General features: G+C 41.8%; 1 protein-coding gene across 8 annotated transcripts in view; it reads right to left on the bottom strand.

The window, feature by feature from the left end:
- The window catches only part of CACNA2D1 (calcium voltage-gated channel auxiliary subunit alpha2delta 1), a 642,096-nt gene that overhangs the window by 93,664 nt on the left and 526,465 nt on the right, over window positions 1-21,967 (bottom strand). For all 8 annotated transcript variants that reach the window (XM_053252730.1, XM_053252724.1, XM_053252726.1 and 5 more), the window contains 4 exons: window positions 14,685-14,763; window positions 9,916-9,965; window positions 8,931-9,020; window positions 1,270-1,338 (listed from right to left, as the gene is read on the bottom strand). In XM_053252730.1, coding sequence (XP_053108705.1) covers window positions 1,270-1,338; window positions 8,931-9,020; window positions 9,916-9,965; window positions 14,685-14,763 — 288 coding nt within the window. The remainder of the gene's footprint in view (window positions 1-1,269; window positions 1,339-8,930; window positions 9,021-9,915; window positions 9,966-14,684; window positions 14,764-21,967) is intronic.

Raw genomic sequence — 21,967 nt, 5'->3', positions numbered from 1 at the left:
AATTTCGGGTGATTCGGGGCTGAACTGAATCACCCCGATGCCCCCCGATATTTTTCTGGCCTGAGCCGAATCACCCCTGATTCGTGCCCAAAAAATTCGGGTGATTCGGGATGACATCTCTTTGAATTTCTTGCCTTTTTGCCTCCATTGATTTCAGTGCAAAAGGGTCTGGTGTGACGTCTGCTCGAATTTTGGGTCCTAGGGGCAAAATAGTGGGGTGGGGTGGTAGTGCCTAATGGGTGGAGGCTACCATCCAAATTTCAGGGGAATTGGGCAAAGGGCTGATTTGGGGGGAATTTTTGAAGTTTTAGTGTCTTCGGGGCAGATCTGCCCCGAAGACACTAAAACTTCAAAAATTCCCCCCAAATCAGCCCTTTGCCCAATAGCGTGGGATCTGGGCAAAAAGAGTGGGGTGGGGTGGTAGTGCCTAATGGGTGGAGGCTACCACCCCAATTTCAGAGTGATTGGGCAGAGGGCTGATTTTGGGGGAATTGTTGAAGTTTACACGTCTTTAAGGTTTTTCTCCATAAAGAAGCATTGGTGTCAGCAAATGTATAGCTTCACGTGGGGGACAAAGGGGTGGCCTAGAGCAGTGTGGGGTTGGTGGTTGTGCCATGTAGGGGCAAGAAAGCTACCTGAATTTTTTCAAAGGATTTGGGCAGAGGGCTGATTTTTGGTAAATTGTTGAAGATTACGTGTCTTTAAGCTTTTTCCTCATAGGGTATACATGGAGCTTTCAGCAGCCCCATAAGTGCACTTGGGGGGTGCTGGGGTGGCCCAGAGCGAGTGGTGGTGTAGTGCACATAGGGTGCCAACCACCCCATGGGTTTTTTCTTTGAGGGTTTTATAGGTTATGACCAACACCTTGTATTTTGCCCGGAAACATATTGGTTTTGCATGTTTGAGCATAGTGCAGTTACAACCTTGGCCAGCTAAAACTGTGGTTATCCTGTACGTCTGAACTCAGCCTAAGAATAATGAAATGCTTGACCTACACTTCCTTATTTCTGACTGGATAATAGATATTGAAATGAGGCAGAGTTACTTTCTGGCTGGATATAACAAACACATTACAGGTATGAATTTCTAATTCATATTGTATTCACATAATTTGAAAGATGTTAGAAGTCAAGCTAAGTGCTTGTATTTAAGACAAACTAGACTCATCAAAGCCAATGGGATTGAATTGGTTGGAATCCAATTTTTTAGTTTGCTTGGCTTGTTGATTGGACAACTTTTATTTCTTTATGATGCTAAGGGTTGGCTTACCTGCTTGTTGTTTTGGTCTTTTGTCAAGTTGAAGACAGGCAGCGTTCCTGAAATGACCAAACCAAGTTCCTAGAAAATGATCAGAAGGAGATCTGTCCATATTTTGTTTTAGAACAGCAAAAAAATATTCAAGATTGAATTATTCATTGAAATATACAGATGGCCCTTATTATCCAGTTTCAACAACTGCAGTTTCATGTATCTGCAGATGTGTCTTAGTGACCGGGTTTCTTTACCGGTATAAAAAATAGGCAAAATTTGCCTATTTGTGGTTTTGAGTGGGTGGAAATGACCTGGAAATGACTTTTGTCATTTCTGGCTGCCATTTTACAGTGCGGAGCCATTTTGTGGCTGTTAAAAAAATTCCCTGTGATTTTTCCACAAAAGAATCAGAGGAATTTGGGGTTTGGGGGCACACTGAGGGAAAGCAAGGTACAGAACTTTATTTCTCTTATTTCTCCCTCCTTCCTAGGAATGTACAGAACCGACTCGATAGCGAAACAAACTGCAGCAAACTGGGCCGGTTCGAATGGTTTGACTGAACCAGTTCGAATACCTGCAATTTGGTCTGAATTCAAACTGACTGCACATATTGGTCCATGCACAGCCCTACGCCTCCTGGCCTTTTGTTTGTTTGTTTGTAGGAACCTATCCCATTGATTCCCATAGGGGTAAGGTTTTGTTATTCATGGTTTCCATATTCACACCTATAGGCAAGAACAGAATCCAATGGCCACCTATAATTAGGGGATAACACACAAGGACTTCTTGATAATACAGTACATGCAATGTTTTTGAACGAACTTCATGAAGAATGACCTGCAAAAATCAGGTTTTGCTCATTAAACCATATATGCAAAAACTTTTATAGAAATTTTCAATCCCATGCTTTCAAGTTCCAAACCACCTTCACATTACAGACTTTCATTTATTTAAACTGGGACCTCCTAGTACAAGCAGGGACAAAAACAAAGCCTGCAACCCAGATGCTAAAAGCAGGGGGTCCCAACAGGTAGTACACCAGATGTTGATCAACTTCAACTCCTATCATCCCCAGCTATACTTTATTGTGACTGGGGATGATGGAAATTCTAGTTCAGCAACATCTGGAGTACCACAGGTTGGGAACCCCTGCTCTAAAGAATGCAAGAGGGATCTCAATTTTCTTCTATCACCGGGGGAAAGTTTGTCTATGCATTGGGGAACCCTCAAGTGCAGCAAGAGCACTTTTCTTCACAGAAGAGAATCAAAATCCTCACAACATTGCCAACCAATATTAGTAAAGGTGCAAAAACAATTAGTTGAAATCAAAACTAGATTCCCTGATGAAGAGCTGCACTCTTGTCCTAAAGAGGTCCATTATCTATGAGACCAATCAAGTCTGTGCTTGCTTCTCCCGGAAGCATTAAGAGATCACCCAAGAGGCACTAAATCCAAATCAGCATCTTTCTCTTAGGCACTGGCAGTGAAGTGTACTAATGAAAATCTGAGCGGGAAAGCATCCTCACAATAGAACAGAGCCTCTTCCAATGGATATAAATAAGAATATAAATGAGACTTTAAATAAGAATATAAATAATTGATAAATAAAAAAATAAATATGAACCCAGCTGTTTCATAAGACAGTACAACCCCAGGGTTCAGGAATGAAAGATGTTTCCAATAAAACCATGAAGTTCTCTAGCTATCATACAGTTGGTGGTTTACAGAAGCGTCTATTAATTTTTACTTTTTTGATACACCCTAGATCAGGGATTCTCAACATTGGGTCCCCAGATGTTATTGGACTTCAACTCCCATAATCCCCAGCCCTAGTAACCTTTGGCTGGGGATTATGGGAGTTGAAGTCCAATAACATCTGGGGACCCAAATGTTGAGAAACCCTGCCCTAGAACATAAGCTCATCTCTAGGTATCTGCCCTATATGTCTGTAGTACATATTCATATGCATAGAATGCATATACATATTCATATGCATAGAAAACTTATGAATGGAATTCATTCAGCTTCTCTGAAATTTCTGTATCCTCCTTAAGCAACGCTTTCACGCTCTTGTCATATAATGGTCCATCCACTTCCCGGGCAGTTTTCCTGCCTCTCATTATTTTTTTTAAATTGAAAAAAGTAGTTTTCTTAGACTTGGTACTCTCTCTCTCTCTCCCCCTCTGTGGCATACATTCTAACTGAGCTACTGTCCATGTTTTTTTAATGTATTTTACCCTCTCGACTTGCCCTTTCAGTTTCTTTTTACCAGTCCCACTGCTGCGCCCACCCTCTGTTTCTGAAAAGCTTCTTCTTTTGATGTCAAATGTGTTTGTGTTGGACTTCCTTGGCTATTTCCCACTTGCATATATATTGAATTTGATATTGAATTTGAATTTGATAGCACTATTGTCATTGTTCTCTATTAGTTCAATAGCACTTACATCTTGTACTTAGGATACCACTTGGGATAATGTCCAGGGTTACTTTCCCAACCAACTGTTCTAAGATACAGTAATTTAAGGTATTTAGAAATCTTGCCTCTTCGTGATGATCTGAATATGAATTTACCCAGTCTAGGTGAAGGTAATCGAAGCTACCCATTATTATAACACTTTCTCCCTTGGATGCTTCCTGATTTCATTCTCCAACCCCAGTGCTGGCGCTATTTCTATGGCATACTTATCTAGTACCGATAAAGGATAGCTGTGCCATGCAATAAATACTCTGTGCTTTGAGCAAGGTTTCAGATTGGATGTGAGATAAGGATATACAAGAACATAGTAAGGCTATGCACATGAGCAGCCCTGTGCAGCACCAAGATCAATTCCAGAGGTGCCTTCCCTGCAAGCCCAGGTTTTGTACCCAGGCTTTTACCGGGTTAAAGAGTATGAGCACACTTTTACCCCATGTACAGTGTCATGTGTCTGCTCAGGCTTCACACAGCCTGAGCATACACAGGGTTTGGCACCTAGAGAACTCAACGCTTGGGGAAATCCCACAATTCACCGTGCTCATTGTGTGGTGCATTTTGGGATTCTGGGACAATGAGTATGGTGCATCAAAGAGGGCTTCCAGGATTGCCTGGGGGGAGGGTAGATCCAGCCCTGCCTTCCCACCCCAACCCACCCACCCAGTCATTATGATAGTTCTACTTAGAGGCCTGGTTCACACAATTCTTTGAATCTAGATTTAATGTGGGTTACCAACATTCATGTTATTGTGTGAACCCACATCAAAGTGGTTTGTGGTCCACCATAACTGAAGTGGAGATTCCCACCTTTGCTTGTGTTCACACAATTACAGTAAAGTTGTTAACCCACACTAAACCTATATCCGAACAACTGTGTGAGCCAGGCCAGTGTGATTCTAAGGGAAACCAGAGTTCCATCAGTAGCATCTGTTTAATGCAGAAGCTGGGAGATTATGAGCTTTTAATGGCAAGTGGAGGGAAGTACTATACTGTATTTTAAACAATTTCTTTGCCTTTTATTGCTGAGAGCAGATTCATTTAAATATAAAGTAGAGGAATGGTTACATGATAGTTTTTTGGTCTGATTGGCCTTGACTACAACTCTTCTCTTCTCTTTGCACGTTCCAGCTTTAGTCCTGACATTTAAGAACAGGATGTGCAGGAAGATATGAACTTTCTCCATGACTTTTCCAGTAAGTACGTCATCAACCATCAAGGAAGAGTGGTCAATGAACTTCTGAGCATCAGAGCTATAAAGATACAAAAGGCTGCCCAACTTTGACACACATATTTTATAATAAGACTGGTTGCACTTTTTTTAAAAAAAGAATGATACATGGAAATCCTGATAAGAAAGGTGGGGCATGTATGTGTACTGCTTACAATGCATATTTTACAGAAACTACTGAAGCATTTGAAATGCGCATATCAATTTTATATCTTTGAAGTGGCAAAGCTTTTGATAGCAATGACCAGATTTTTGTAGTTTCCTGCATAGATCTCCGTTCAACATCTTTCCAGTGATAAGTTAAGCAGCCAGGAAATATTGGGTTGTGCTCTCTTGACAATTTTATCCACTCTACTAGCAAGGCTAAACAAAACATTCTTGGCCCAACTTCAGTCCTGTTCAGGTATAAAATTAAAATAGGTTCCCAGTCTTTGTGTGCAGAACAAAGTTTATTGTATCATTTAGCCCCACTGTTTGGCAAAACAATTCAATCAGAATGCAGTTTGCTCCAGAAAACAGAAGAAAACAACATGCTTTGCTTAGTATACTTTCCAAAATCTAAGCAGTGTTTAATTTCTAGAAAAAGAGCTTCTGGAACTCAAGTCAGGCTGGAAACACCGTCATCTGATCCAGAAATATTTTCCCCTAATCCCTGATATGTTGGGACTCTGCATGTGCAGATATGCACTCTGCATCTGCTTAAGGGCACTTTATTGTATTCTGACCATGTGCTCCAGGCTTAAACCACTGCATTGACAGATGATGAGGCTGAACACTAGTGTGTGTGTGTGTGTGTGTGTGTCTGTGTGTGTGTGTGTGTGTTTCTATATGGTGTGTGTGTGTGTTTCTATATGGATTACCTTCTAGATTTAGATTACCTTTGAGAATCAGACAGAGCTGGAGGATAGCCTTGTACAGGATTAGACAACGTGTTACTCTCCAGATGTTGCTGAACTACAAGTCCCATCATCCCCAGATGTAATAAATTGTGGGTGGGGGTGATGGGAGTTGTAATTCAGCAACACCTGGAGAGCTGCATGTTGCCTACCCATGACCTAGAATATCCCCTTGTCCCAAGATCTCTCATCCTTAAAGACTTCTGGTCACTGTATCTTAAGAAGGACATTGTAGAACTGGAAAAAGTGCAGAAGAGGGCAACCAAGATTATCAGGGGACTGGAGCACTTTCCTTTTGAGGCAAGGCTACAGCATGTGGGACTCTCAAGTTTGGAAAAGAGGCGACTATGGAGAGACATGATCAAGGTGTATAAAATTACGCATGGAGTAGAGAGAGTGGACAGAGAAGGATTTTTCTCCCTCTCTCACACACTAGAACCAGGGGCCATTCCTTGAAGGTTGGGAAATTTAGGACTGACCAAATGAAGTACTTTTTCACACAGTGCATAATTAATTTATGGAACATAGGAACAGAGGTAGCTGCCACATACTGAGTCAGAACATTGGTCATCTAGCTCAGTATTGTCTACCCAGACTGGCAACGGCTTCTCCAAGGTTGCAGACAGGAGTCTTTCTCAGCCCTATCTTGTAGATGTCAGGGAGGGAACTTGGGACCTTCTGCATGCAAGCATGCAGATACTCTTCCCATAGTGGGCCCATCCCCTAAGGAGAATTTCTTACAGTTCTCACTCACATGTAGTCAGCCATTCAAATTCAACCAGGGTGGCCCCTGCTTAGCAAAAGGGACATGCTTGCTACCACAAGACCAGCTCTCCTCCCTAATTTTCTGCCATGGAATGTGGTCATGATCACCAGCATGGATGGCTTTAAAAGGGGGTTAGATAAATTCATGGAGGATGGGCCTATCAAAGGCTACTAGTCTGGTGGCTATAGGCCACTTCCAGCCTCAGCATGATGCCTCTAAATACTAGTTGCAGGCGAGCAACAGCAGGAGAGAGGGCATGCCCATACCTCTTGCTTATGGGCTTCCCAGAGGCATCTGGTGGGCTATTGTGTCAAACAGGATGCTGAACAAGATAGGCCTTGGGCCTCATCCAGCAGGGCTGTTCTTATGTTCACATCCAATCTGTGGCTTTCCAACTCTCAAGGGGCAAAAATCTCACCAACTCCCTAGCTGAACTTCTCTCATAATTAAGTTCTTCCTAAACCTAAATCTAACCCTGTCTTCCAATAATTTATTACTCCTGGTTTTGCTCCTAGTCTCAGGGGAACAACTCTTGCCATTCTCCTTTCTGACATCCTTCTCATTACTGGAAAGCAGAGCAGGGTCAAATCCCAGATATTCTTATTTTCTCTAGGCTAAACATAGCTCCTTGTAGCCCTTCTACGATTTGCCTTCTAGATCCTTTATTTTCCATTTATCTATTCCCCCCCCCCAACTTGTCAACTTTCTTCCCAGAACTGAAGACAGGACTGCCTTTAACAGCAATAACTGAAATGGAAACAATTTACCCATTGATTGCCTCTGTGGCCTTATGTGCCACATAACCATTCACTCAATTCCTGAATCATTCTTAGAACTGGTGCTGTTTATAATGTACTAGTATGTGTAAGCCCGTTGTAATAACGGGCTCTAGTGGGGGGGGGGTTCCCGCTGCCGCCTCACCCGCCTCGGGCGCACTCCTTGGGCCGACACCTCCGCCGCCGCCTCGGGCGCTCTCTCTGCCCGCCGTTTCTTGTGGCGGCCGCCGCCGCCATCGGAGCCAGTCGCCCCGCCACGGCCACCGCCTCCTTGGCCCACACTCCTTTGGCCGAGGCCGCGGCTCCGCCGCCGCCTCGGCCGCACTCTCCGCTCGCCGCTTCTGCTCCTTCTGGTCTCCCGTGGCGGCGGCCGCCGCCATCGGGGCCAGTCGCCCACCGGCGGCCGGGTCCAACATGGCCGCCCATCTCCACGCATGCCCAGAACGGGCGAAAAAGACACGGGCGGCACGGACGCACGCCCAAGGCTTTTATGGGTAAGGATGTTATAATCTTCACATCTTTCTTGGAAGAGCTATAATGGAGCTAATTCCTCTCCTGTCTTGTACTAGTGCATTTGACTCTTTCCCCTCTATCTGTAACACAAAATGCTTGGTAAAAAGTATTATTTTTGCTATCTGTCTTGCTATCCAGTTTATTAAGATGGGATCTGGTTGTAGTTCGGTGTCAGAGCATCTGCTCTGCATGCAGAAAGCCCCAGGTTCAGTCTCTGGCATCTCTACATAGGGCTGGTAAAGACTCCTGCCAGAAACCTTGGAGAGCCACTGCCCATGAGTGGAGTATAACGGTTTAAGGCAGCTTCCTATGTTCCTATGGAGAGCCTTCTGAATACTGAGCCATCCTTTTAAGTAGCAAGTACCCCATAACGTCTGAAAATTCTAAGTACATCCTCAGTTTTCTAGTGCATTTTAGATTCACAGTTGGAAGATGGGTTGTGCATATAGGACTGTGATATGACATACGTCCAATCGAATGTTGTTAGGGTTGCCACCTTTTACATCAGGGCGTACAACTTGAGTATGTGCCTGGGCTAGTGGTTATGTTGGTCAAAGCTAGGAAGGTTGAACCCAGTGGTGTGCAAAGTGAAACATGCCAAATTATTGCTGTGAAATATAAAATCCCGTGCCAATTTTTTTTGCCACTGTTTTGAGAGGAGGAGGAAGCAAGACAGAGAGATGGAGAAAGGGTGAGAGGGAGGCAGGGAGAAGGAGAGAAACTGACTAATTCTGGGCAGTAACTAGCAGCAAAGGCAGATACTCTTCTTTCCATCCTCCTCGCTGGGATTATTTCCCCTTTCTCATACCATACCCCCTGAAATACCCCATGTGTGGTACCTCAGGGGCACCACACACTGAGAAACTATGCTGTAGAATATGCTTTTTTTAAATCAGCCACATAAATACGAGCATTATTTTTTCCACTGTTACATTTACATGCATTCATTCAAACTAAATGACATTTTAATTATTTTATTGTAAAATATATACTTTCTATTAACATATCATGCCAGTGCACATCATACCAGTGCATCCAAGTAAACATTGGTCCACTGGACTTTTTTGGCTCGTTCTCCAGCTAGAACCATTGGTCTTCCTAAAACATCCAAGTATTCCTGTCAATCAAAACAAATGTCAAGTGAGTTAGTTTCTAAAGATTTTTTAAAGTCCAAACAAGGGCAAGAGAGTCAACATGGTTTAGTTGTTAGAGTGCTGGACTAGGATTGGGAGAACCCAAATTCAAATTCCCATTTAGCCACAAAACTCACTGGGCTGGTCACCTATCTCTCAGCCTAAAGTACCTCACAGGGTTGTTGTGAGGACAAACATAACCTTGTACACCACTCTGTGCTCCTTGGAGGAAGAGCAGGATATAAATGTAAAAACAACAATTAATTAATTTAATGAATAAACAAACAAAAGGAAGTACTCTGCATCATGCATACTTCATTTGTTGATTCATTGCTACAACATGTGGTAATGTCCACTACCTTAGATGGTTTTTTATAAAGCAATAAAAGTAGTTGAATTTTATGGATTGTTTTAATGTTAAATTTTAAATATGTTTTAAATGTTCAATCTTTTGGATTGTTTTGTTATTGTAAACCGCCTAGAGACGTCAGTAGTGGGCGGTATATAAATACGTGAAAGAAAGAAAGAAAGAAAGAAAGAAAGAAAGAAAGAAAGAAAGAAAGAAATTCACAGACAAAAGATCTATCAAGCGATAATGAAGGCAACAGTATGTAATTACATCATGGCCACACCTCGAGACAAGATGATGGCTAAGATGGGTTCTTGGGCAGCAGAGCTCTGCTTATGTTCTTATTTAGAATTAATTTTATGTATAGGAAGTGCTTTGCATGTGGAAACATTTTGTTACAAGGTTTCACCCATACAGCTTGTTCAACAACAATTCTGTGAGTTGGTTTACAGCAAGCAATAATTACTGGTTTTTATTAAGGTGTTTGTCTTACGAGTATGACTGCTGTTTGATTAAAGCTGCAAACATACCTGTGTATTAATTCTTATGGCACCAATGGAAGGAATTTCATAATAGTAACCTGAAATACAGAACAGAACAGAAATACAGCACAGAACAGAATTTTGAGCATTATTGAAATATTCTCCACACTTCAGAGCAATTGAAATGGGTAATACTTGAAAATGTGGGCACAGCCAATGGCTTTGGTCTTTCCCACCTTAGCACAACTAGGCTGGGGAGCAGGAACAGACTGGGACTTCTGTTGGTGTACCAATCGCCCCGCTGCCTGATGGAGTCCCTAACTGAGCTGATGGACTTGGTCTTGGGCTTGGCGTTGGAGTCTCCCAGGCTTGTGGTGCTGGGGGACTTCAATGTTCATTTCAGGACCAATCTGTCTGGGGTAGCTCAAGAGTTCATAGCGACCATGACAACTATGTGCCTATCTATCCCAAGTGGTCTGTGGACCTATGCATATTGCTGGTCATACGCTTGATCTGATCTTTCACTCTGAATAGGGTGGTGTTCCGTGGGTGGGGGCTCCGGTGATTTCCCCATTGTCATGCCATCTGGTTAAGGTTGGACTCACGACCACGTCCCACCTCCGCAGGGGCAGAGGGCCCATTAGGATGGTCCGCTCAAAAAGGTTACTAGATCCAATAGGATTCCAAGAAGGCTTGGAGGAATTTAGTGTTGGATCTGCTGGTGACCCTGTTGACACTCTGGTGGAGAATTGGAATAATCCTCACCACGTCAGTGGGCACGATCACTCCTAAGCATCCTTTCCAGCCCGCTTCGAAACTGGTCCCTTGGTATACGGAAGAACTACAGGGGCTGAAGCGGCGAGGTAGACGACTAGAGTGCAAGTGGAGGAAGACTCGACTAAAATCCAACAGATTATTACATAGAGAGCATTTGAAGATGCTCAGTTGATATGTGTGTCAAAGAAGCAATTCTTTTCCTCCCGTATCGTGTCCACAAGTTCACATCCAGCGGAGTTGTTCAGGCTCATGCAGGGGCTAATGTGCACCCCTTCCCCCTTGAATCAGTACTTTGAACCAACAATTACTCACTGTGGCATTTTTAATGAGTTCTTTGTGGACAAAATCTCTCATATTCAGGCTGACTTGGATTCAAACTCCACAACTGTTAACAGAGTCTGATGCCAAGGTGTCCAGCAGCTCCTCTTACGTGATGATCCTGGATCAGATTCAGTTCGTGACTCCTGAGTATGTGGACAAGTTGCTTGGAATGGTGCGGCGTACCACCTACCCTCTTGATCCTTGCCTGACATGGCTTATACTATCTGGCAGGGAGGCTGTTGTAGAGGGTCTGGTAGAGATTATAAATGCTTCTCTGAGGGAGGGCAGGATGCCTCCTTGTCTTAAGGAGGCAATCATTAGACCACTTCTGAAGAAGCCTGCCTTGGATCCCTCAGACTTAAATAATTACAAGCCTGTCTCCAACCTTCCATATTTGGGCATGGTGATTGAGAAGGTGGTGGTCTCCTAACTCCAGGCAGTCTTGAAGGAAACTGATTATCTAGACCCACTTCAAACTGGCTTTCAGGCAGGCTATGGGGTGGAGACTGCCTTGGTCAGTCTTATGGATGATCTCCAATTGGGAATTGACAGAGGGAGTGTGACTCTATTGGTCCTTTTGGATCTCTTGGCGGCTTTCAATCCCATTGACCATAGTATCCTTTTGGAACGTCTGAGGGGATTGGGGGTGGGAGGCACTGTGTTGCAGTGGTTCTGTTCCTATCTCATGGGCAGATTTCAGATGGTGTTTCTTGGAGACTGTTATTCTTCAAAATCTGAACTTTCATATGGTGTCCCTCAGGGCTCTGTATTGTTGCTGATGTTGTTTAACATCTATATGAAGCCGCTGGGAGCTATCAGGGGTTTTGGTGCAGGGTGTTATCAATATGCTGATGACACCCAAATCTATTTCTCCATGTCAACATTATCAAGAGAAGGCATAACCTCCCTAAATGCACGCCTGGAGGCAGTAATGGGCTGGATGAGGGATAACAAACTGAGGCTGAATCCAGATAAGACGGAGTTACTTATTGTGCAGGGTCAAAACTCAGAAGATGATTTTGATCTGCCGGTTCTGTATGGGGCCACACTCCCCCAGAAGGAACAGGTATGCAGTCTAGGGGTGCTTCTGGATCTGAACCTCTCCCTGGTTTCCCAGGTTGAGGTGGCAGCCAGAGGTGCTTTTTATCAGCTTTGGCTGATACGTCAGGTGTGTCCGTTTCTTGAGATGAACCACCTCAAAACAGTGGTACATCTGCTGGTAACCTCTAGGCTGGATTACTGCAATATGCTCTATGTGGGGCTGCCTTTGTACGTAGTCCGTGAACTGCAGTTGGTTCAGAATGTGGCAGCCAGGTTGGTCTCTGGGTCATCTAGGAGAGACCATCTTACCTCTGTGTTGAAGGAATTGCACTGGCTACTGATTTGTTTCCAGGCAAAATACAAGGTGCTGGTCATTACATATAAAGCCCTAAACAGCTTAGGCCCTGGGTATTTAAGAGAACGTCTTCTTCATCATGAGCCCCACCACCTGCTAAGATCATCTGGATAGGTTCGCCTGCGGCTGCCGCCAACTCATCTGGTGGCTACCTAGGAACGGGTCTTCTCCGTTGCAGCCCCTGAACTTTGGAATGCGCTCTCTGTTGAAATAAGAGCCACCCCATCTATGGCAACTTTTAAAAAGGCATTGAAGACACATTTATTCACCCAGGCTTTTAATTAGATTTATAGTTTAAAATAATTTTAATACTTGGTTTTAAATGTTTTTAATATTTTAAATGATTTTAATCATTTAATCTGTTCAATCAAATAATCTGTTAATTGATTTAATGTTTTAAATGATTTTAATTGTAAACCACCCAGAGATACAAGTTTTGGGTGGGACAGAAATATTTTAAATAAATAAAATAAATAAACATTTGAATTAAATTTAGCAGTGTTTCTAAAATTTTCATCACCTGTGTTTCTCCTTGATTTTTGAATTCTGAAATGGAGCAGAAGGATAAGGCAGTTCTCCATTGTTCCAAGTTTATTTTTGTAAGGGGATTGTGCACTCACAGTTTGCTCTTCTCCTCCAGTTTTTTCATGTCTTTCAGGCCTTCATATGTTGCCAGTGAGGATGTATGCAAAAATGCAATCTTGATGTGATTTCTGGCATAATTGCATCAAGATTCATTGTGTGTGGTATTTTACAGATACACACAGGAACATAGGAAGCTGCCATATACTGAGTTAGACCATTGGTCTATCTAGCTCAGTATTGTCTTCACAGACTGGCAGCAGCTTCTCTGAGGTTGCAGGCAGGAATCTCTCTCAGCCCTATCTTGGAGATGCCAGGGAGGGAACTTGGAACCTTCTTTTTCTTCCCTGAGCGGCTCCATCTCCTAAGGGGAATATCTTGTAGTGCTCACAATTTTAGTCTCCCATTCATATGCAATCAGGGCAAACCCTGCTTAGCTAAGGGGACAAGCCATGCTTCCTACCACAGGACCAGCTCTCCTCTTCTTAAAAAAAAAAAAAAGTAGAGGCGGACTTCCAAGCCTCCACAACCCGCAGTTGCCCCTTTCCTGCCTCCCAGCTCGGGAGCCCATGAATGAGGCTATCAGTAGGACAGCGCACAAACAGTTATAGTTTATTCCAATAATAATTGGAATAAAGAATATGGTTTATTAAAGAATATGGTTTATTCCAATAATAATTTAAAACCTCAAAAACCAGTTGAATGGAATAAAATCTTACCAAATGAACAAAGGCAAAATATTGTCTGGGAAAATAGTCATTACAGTGGCGAGAACCTGTTGATATGCCATTTTGTAATTTATTAGAAGTGACAGTGGAAAAGAAATAAGTTGTTAGACTGAAGAGGACTTGTGGTAAGGAGTGACAAATGATGTAAACCAAAACTAGAGGAAGTGTGCAAGTTTGTAGACTTCAGATCCAACTCATTAATTACTCCCTTGATGAGGAGATATTGAAACATGTCCGATAAACTGTTGATGTGTTTTGGATTAAAAGTTTTCAGCATGATGCTTTACTACTTGCATTGAAGATAGCACTTGCTTCTATAAGAATTAGAATGGGATTCACATTTGGACACTCAAAAAAGTTTGCAAAAAAGTTATTCAGTGGGTTTCTGTGAATATGTAATGATGGTATATATATACTATGAATTGTATTGTGTAATGCAGCGGTTCCCAACCTAGAGGCCTCCAGATGTTGATGAACGACAACTCCCATTCTTACCAGCTACAATAAATTATAGCTGGGTATGATGGGAGTTGTAGTTCAGTAATAATTAGAGGCCTCCAGTTTGGGAACATCTGGTGTAGTGTGTTTTGTAATATTTCATGTTCTGATTAGTATTTTTATCTCATATTTGATTATTCAAACATGATTTACAGATTGAAATTACAGTTTTTGTATTATATTTCATTTTTTAATGTATTGCAATGTGTCCATAGTTACTGGATCTGTTGTGTTTTGATTCTGGGTCTTTGTCCCAGATCCCTTTACTTCACTTGTGTGGTGCTCTTCATTTTTGCCACCTGTAAAAGGCAGCAAAAAAAAAGGATAGTAGGGGGTTCAAGGCAACACTAAGTGGCAAGGCAGATCAAACAGGAGGAACTTTAAAGGAATGGAACAGGAGGAAGCTCCTAAATACATCATATTCTCATGAAGAACACTTTTCTAGGTTTGTTCCTGATCAGCTCCAAATTGGAGGCGAGCTGTATTGTGAAAAAAGGAACATAAACACACAATACCTTTATTTTGACAGGCCATCCACTGTATGGGTCCTTTGTCATAATTATGTTGACCAACTGAAAATGTAAATACACGGACCTAGAGGAACCAAAAGAAGAGTTGAATAAATTCCCCATATAATATGCATTACTTGCAAAATAGAACATATTTAAAATAAAGCAACTGAACCAATCCTAAAGGAATCTGCTCTTTAATCAATGGATCATCAGGTTTTCTTCTTTAAATCATATTTATGAATTCTTGTAGTGTCCCAGAGTGGCTTTGTACTAGTATTCACTATCACATAGGTTTATCTGCAACTACTGCAGTTGATTTCACCCCAGCTTTTTTCTGAAGGAAACAAACTGGTGACAAACTCCATGGTGCATTCTTGCCTAAATAATTTACAGCAGTATAATCATGGGCATCCACAGGACTTTTTTGGAGGGCGGGGGTGGGTGGGCTGCAATCCTTTACCCACTTATCTGAGAATAAGCCCCATTAAATTAAATGACACTGGCTTTATTTGGGGGGGGGGTACTGCCCCCTCTTGAGCCAGCCTTCTGGATGCCATAATATTGTATAATATTATGGCAAGTGATAATTTAAAAACATTAAAAACTGATTTCTAATCACCATGGAAATCAGTTTTTATAGTCATGAAATCAAGAATCCTGGTTTTCTTTTTAAACCACTCTAAAATAGAATATCCTTCCCCCAGCCATATTATGGGGCTGAAATCACCCATAAAGGGAAGAACACAGGAAGGAAAGCACATAGGACACTGGATAAGAGGGATCAAGTTTCTAACCATTACTGTGACACTGTCTCACATTGACAGCCTGGCAACATACCCATCAAAACTCAGAATAAAATGTAGTCTCAGAATCTCTAAAGCAAAGTTCAAGATGTCTGAGTTCTTGTGTGCATCTGTCTATTAACCATATTCCTCCTAAAGCACTTCACTGATGCCAGAAGGAGGTATTGCTAGATAGGCGAGAGGAAAGGGAACATCATGGGCTGTCTTTTGGGAATATGTAATCCTCAATTGGGCAGAGAGGCAATTGAAGGCCTTATTGAATTGAAGGCCCTAGTTCTTAAAAAAAGAAATAGTGATGGGGTGGAGACAAATCAGGTCAAGACTTGGGGAGAAGGTTAGGAACATAGGAAGCTGCCATATACTGAGACAGACCATTGGTCCATCTAGCTCAGTATTGTCTACACAGACTGGTAGTGACTTCTCCAAGGTTGCAGGCAGGAATCTCTCTCAGCTCTCTCTTGGAGATGCCAGGGAGGGAACTTGGAACCTAGGTGCTCTTCCCAGAGTGGCTCCATCCCCTAAGGGGAATATCTTACAGTGTTTATACATGTAGTCTCCCATTTGTATGCAAACAGGATGGACCCTGCTTAGCTAAGGGGACAAGTCATGCTTCCTACCACAAGACCAGCTCTCTGCTCCAGAAATAAGGACATGTCAGCAGGTATGGGGAAGCTGCCTTATATACCAATGGTCAGACCATTGGTCCATCTAGCTCAGTACTATCTGTCTACACTGACAGGCAGCAGCTGTCCAAAGTTACAGGCAGGAGTCTGTCCCAGCCTGATCTAGAGATGCCAGGGACTGAACTGGAGACCACCTGCATGCAGGAGCAGATTCTCTCTACTATTGAGCTATGGCCCCAGCCCCATTTACAGGGCAAAGGTTTGCCCCTATCCACGGGGCAAAAAACTCTTTGCCCGGTGCTGTCTACCCAGCTTAAAATTACACTTGAAGCCATTTCTTCAACAGGGCATAAAACAGTTTTAGGGACAGTTAATTCCCATACCTAATATTGTCTCAAACACCAGAGACAACATTTTCACAACTTTTTTACTTCACATATTCAGGTGCCCAAGTAGGGCAATGCTACTTACCCTAGTGGGGCACCTACTCAGGACAAACTAAAAGATCACAAAATAATGAACAAGCTTTCTGGTTGCTATTGGTAAGCAAAACAAAGGTGGGGAAGACAAATTTGGGCATGTGGGAAAGCCCCCTGCCGTTTGTAAGAGTTTTAAGATAAGGAGACACTTTATGCCATTTATTATGTCTGTGATAGCCAAATGAGCTACATGCATGTATGAATTGTCTGTAAGAGTTCTTTGACAATAGTATAATTTTCATTGCAATAAAAACTGATGAACAGATACTTATTACTAAACTAATTAACATACATCCCAAAGTTATTGTGTAATTCTTCAAATGACATTCACTTTACCCAATCTTGTACAAACAATTTTTCACATTTCATTCTTATTGATAACTCTCAATTGTAAGGCAGAAAATATCATGAGCATGATACATAGAAAGATTGCTAATATTTTGTTCCATATCTAATGACTGCCACCTAGTGCTCACATTGGTTTTCATAGCTAGGTCCCATATCGGTACTTTTTCTAAGAAAACAATGCAAGCTCTATGGCTTTTATAATCTTACTATAAGGGTGGCATGCTGGGAGCACAAACAAAATGGAAATGCTCCCTTTTGGAAATGGATCCACTACTTTGGGGCATATATGGCAGGTGCTATTAATATAATTCACAAGAATTGGCAATCATGGCAGAAGAAATTGTGACTATGAGAAGATTAAAAACACAACCACTTCCACCCATCTGAGCTGGCAATGCCTTCTGGCCGTTTCCTCTGTACTCCACAAAATGAGCAATACAGATCTTCTGAAATGAAGCATTCGGCAACATCTTGCGAGAGACTCAGAGGGAAAGAATACTTTGTGTGGCAGTAATGGTATATCTAGTGAAGATTTGGACAGCTTATACTGTATTTTATAGCAGCAGGTGCCAATTGTATTACCCCCCTACACACACTAATAATTTGAGAGAAGGAACTCTGAAGTAGGAGTTAATGTAATGAAAGTTACCAAGAAAAATGTTAATAGTTTGGATTATTCTCTTAACATGCGTAATATTTTAGCCTTGTTGTTAAGAACTCCTGTTGAGGTCACAATATTTTGTTAAGGGAAAATCAGGAAGCAATCAGGAAACATTTAGTGTACCGTCAGATACTGAAGAGAAAACAGAAGATAACTCTCCCCACCCTGAGTCTGCAAAGTGGCTGCTTCCGCTGTTTCCTCGCCCCTCATTCTTTGCATTCAGTTTGTCCTACCAATTGCACTTTTTATGTCTTCTCCTTTCAGCTTTATTCCTACTCTCATTACTTTGATTCCTGCTGCCTAAGCTTCTAGTGGCAATCAAATTTTTCTACAGTCAAAGGGTATTGCTAGGAGGATGAGGAAAAGGAAACCCTAATTTACTAGCAATTATCATTGATACAAAGATGCTGGCTAATTTCATAATGGACACATTTCCAAAGTAGACAATCATTAGGCAAACATGATTAAAAGAAGACAGGAGTTGAAATACATCATTTAATGATATGGAGAAAATGGTAATAATCTGATTTAAGGAGACATAAGACTCTTTCTCTTTTTAATTCTAAGCTCAACATTTAACCTCAGCATGGTGTAAGTATCCTACCTGTGTCCTTAACAAGAGTAACTCAAAATACGTAATTTAGCCAGGCATATTCACTTCCCAAGTTGCATTAAAATGTTTAGTGTACATATTCCTCATAGTGAATGTGATCAAGATCACTAAACTCAAAAGACTTAATTTAGACAATAGTTTTCATATCTGGAGGCGTCCTTCCTGTATTCCTTCTTCTGCAGTGCTTCTTATGCAGCCCAGCTGATGTAATTGATAATGTTCCAAATATGATCCAGTTCATGGTGCTTGTTTACATCCAGATTCTTAATAGGACAGAACAGATCAGAACTATTCATCAGAAAACCCACTTGATATTCAAAATGCACGCTAAATTTTGCAAGCTCATAGTCTGAACATGAAACATATTTCTTTTGTGCAAAAAGAGGTTATCATATTTATCAACAAATGCTAAAACCTGCATTTTTTATCTTTATTTTTAAAATGTTTTAATTGTGCCAATGTTTTAATGTTTTTTTTTTATTGTGCACCACACAGGGACTTTTTTGTATGGGGCGGTATAGAAATGCAATGAATGAATGAATGAATAAAAATTGGGCGGTACAGAGATCTAATAAATGAATGAACAAATGTTCTAGTTTGGCACTGTCCTTACTCATAATTAAATTTCCCTTAGCACTGATTTAACCGTATCGAATGCTGACAGCAAGTGTCAATAGCTGGTTATTTGACTAATATGATATAGCTGCAGGAAAAAATCCTGAGTGCATGCATGAAGCAAGCATTTCCCCCTTATACTGAGAAGCAAATTTACAAGACCTTTCTGGAAGATTGAAGTGGTCCATTTAGGATCAAAGCAAATGATCCACTCATGCAAATAGGATCTATATGATCAGAGGATGGCAGAGTGGGATGAGGAGAAGGAGGAGTATCTTTATGCTTAAAGGTAGCAGTCCTTCTTATGATCCTTCCTTCTGCAGAAACCCTGAATATCCTGAAACAATATCAATTTGCTTTCAATGATCCAAATGACACTCCCCATGTGTCAGAAGGCTGGATGAAAGAGCTAGGCCTTGTTTCGTTTCATATGGGCCTTCTGCAGAAGATACAAACCACACAAGTCTCTCATGGTGTTGCTGCCTCTTGGCAAAACCAGCACAAAGGGAGGACAGACACCTCCCCACCCCTGCTCCCCTGCATTCTCTGCAATCCATGAAGAACTCAGGTCAGGGGTATCACTACTGAAGACCTGGTGAGGACCCTGTCTGTAGGACCCTGTCTATGATGAAAACATAAATTCCTATCTTATTCTGCATTTTGCTAATTGGTGTAGCTCAGTTCAGTCCAATGTAACTGGCAGCAACAACCACAGGCAGAGGTCTAGCCAGAAATCCTAGAGGCTGAAACTTTACACATGCAACATATCTGCCATGGCTCAGGCACTATTCACTTCTAGGAACCAGCACCCCAAGCAGTGCCAAGAGTAAAATCCTGGTCTTCATCACTACTATACTAAGATGCTGCCGCTGCACCCTTCAAGTTTTGTGTGCTGGGGAAATTCAGGATCAGCCAGGCAGCAGTGTGTTGGCATAAGTTAAATAAAACCTCATTGTGAGGGACCTCCAAACCTCAGGGAAATAGTTTCAGGAGCCACAGGCTGCTGCTGCTGCAAAAAGGGAGATAGCTAAAAATCACAACCTCCGCAATTGACAGAAAAACCTTGTGTGTCAGGATGTGGGCCAATGAAACTCCATACAGACTTGGTTGGTTGCCTGAAGCCTGAACAAGAAAAAAACACCTCTCAACTGACAAAATATAACCCATCTTTCAGTTGAATTTGATGCAGAAAAGCTGAGACAGATTTTTCTAATAATATGAAGCTAGCCTAGCTAATCAGCCTATCTGTCAATAAGCTATGGTAATTAATAGCTTTTAATCTAAGTCCAGTTCTTGAGGGTTAAGAAGAATTTTTTACAGTATGTTCTGGAATAAGAAACAATGATGACATTTACTGTGGTCCCAGGTACTATATTAAAAACAGAACAAATAAAACAAAAAATGAAACAATATCATATAGCTCCTTGGTCTGTTTGTATTTGTGTGAACACACACACACACGCCCCCCTCCCCACCCCACACACTGTGTATTCAATATAAGCAGAGTAAAAGATGTATTTTGTTCCTAAAGAAGCGGCAGCATTCATCCACAGACGAGAAAGGCACACTAAAACTGCTAAAAAAAATTTCAGTAGTTAACTCCTTGAAGATAAGTAGTTACTCCTTGAAGGTAAGAATTAAATGGCTTTGGTTTAAATACATAGCATGCTATTCTTTAATGATTCCATCCAAAAGAGGAACACCATTCCATTTAATAATTTATGAGAGTTAAGCCAACTTTTCATAAGCTTCAGTGGCTGACATTCTAATGGTGTGCTTGCGCAATGAACAAAGTTGAGCTCATGCAAGAAGGCTGTGGGGTGCACCAAGTTGTGGTGCTCGGTGATGTTGTGCAACTGCTAGTGGAAGACTTTCTCTGGGATGTATAGAAGGCTGAGCTACAAGTCTGTGTAATGACTGTTGTACCACAGTCTTGAACAATGATGTTATGGGACAGTCTTTGTGCAACTAGTCAACATCATATATTAGTGCGAAGACTAGACTCAAACAGATGCTCCTTTCTATGCATATCATCCTTGCACTGTGCCATTAAGTTAGAACAACATTAAACTTGCTCAATGTTAGTCTGGAAATGGAATGCAAACTCCCAACATAGTGGAACTTGGCTACAAAAGTGAAATGTTTTTCTACATACACACCATTAGTCAGGATTTTGGCCAATATTTCTGTCACAATTTGCATTTTTGGAAGAGAGAATCTTTTACTGAATGGATATGCTCTTTTATTGCTCAGTGATACCTGTGCATTGATACCTGAGCTCAGATATACTCAGGCATTACTCAGACATACCCAGATGAATGGCTTTTAAAGCTCCAGGATGTTCTGTAGTCCTTCAGCTAGCTCCTCAGGGCACATCTTAGGGAAGCTGCCCATTCAAACACCTGACAGGATTGTAATACTACCATGGGATGATTTCTGAGTGGAGATGCAACTATGTGTGTCATATGTGCTGAGACCATATCTTGCCACCACACTAAATTCCTTTGGAATGGAATCTTGCTATTTGTAATGTGTCAGAAGAACATCCACACAAGGACATATTTGTAAGGCCAAGCACACACTGGAATGTTGCAGAACAGGAAGAATGGCATGATAAGGGGGAGTTGCAGCTGAAAAGTGGCAGGTTGAAGAAAGGTTAAGCACTCCTTTCCCCTTCCACCATTCTAAACTGGCCCCCTAATTTGCTTTTGCTTAGAAGAAGGGACCGTCCGGATTTTGTTCTGCATGTGTCCTTATAATGTGATTATTAGACTAAAACTATTGGCAACATTTCCATGATGGTTTCAGTCCACTGCTAGAAGAATATTGCTTTTCATAAGTGCTGAAACATTGGATTCATTAAATGAGTTCCACTTCTGTCTCCAACAAGCTTTGTGGTGCTGGGCAACTAACCAATTTTCCTGCTGTCATCAATTCACCTTTACTTCTCATAGTAGCATTTGACCTTGGCTACTCTTCTCTGGGAGCAGTCTTCCCTCATTTGCAAATGCAACAACATTATTGAACACTTCAATGGGAGCAATATACAGCCCCTAAAATCCATGCTGTTGCTTAAAGCATCCAAATGGCTGTCAAAACCATGGCCTAACACTTTACTGAAGATTTAGATGAAGTTAAAGTGGA

The sequence above is a fragment of the Hemicordylus capensis genome, chromosome 5, assembly GCF_027244095.1.
Source record: "Hemicordylus capensis ecotype Gifberg chromosome 5, rHemCap1.1.pri, whole genome shotgun sequence".
In the NCBI taxonomy this organism is placed as follows: domain Eukaryota; kingdom Metazoa; phylum Chordata; class Lepidosauria; order Squamata; family Cordylidae; genus Hemicordylus; species Hemicordylus capensis.
This window is presented reverse-complemented; position numbering and strand designations above follow the sequence as displayed.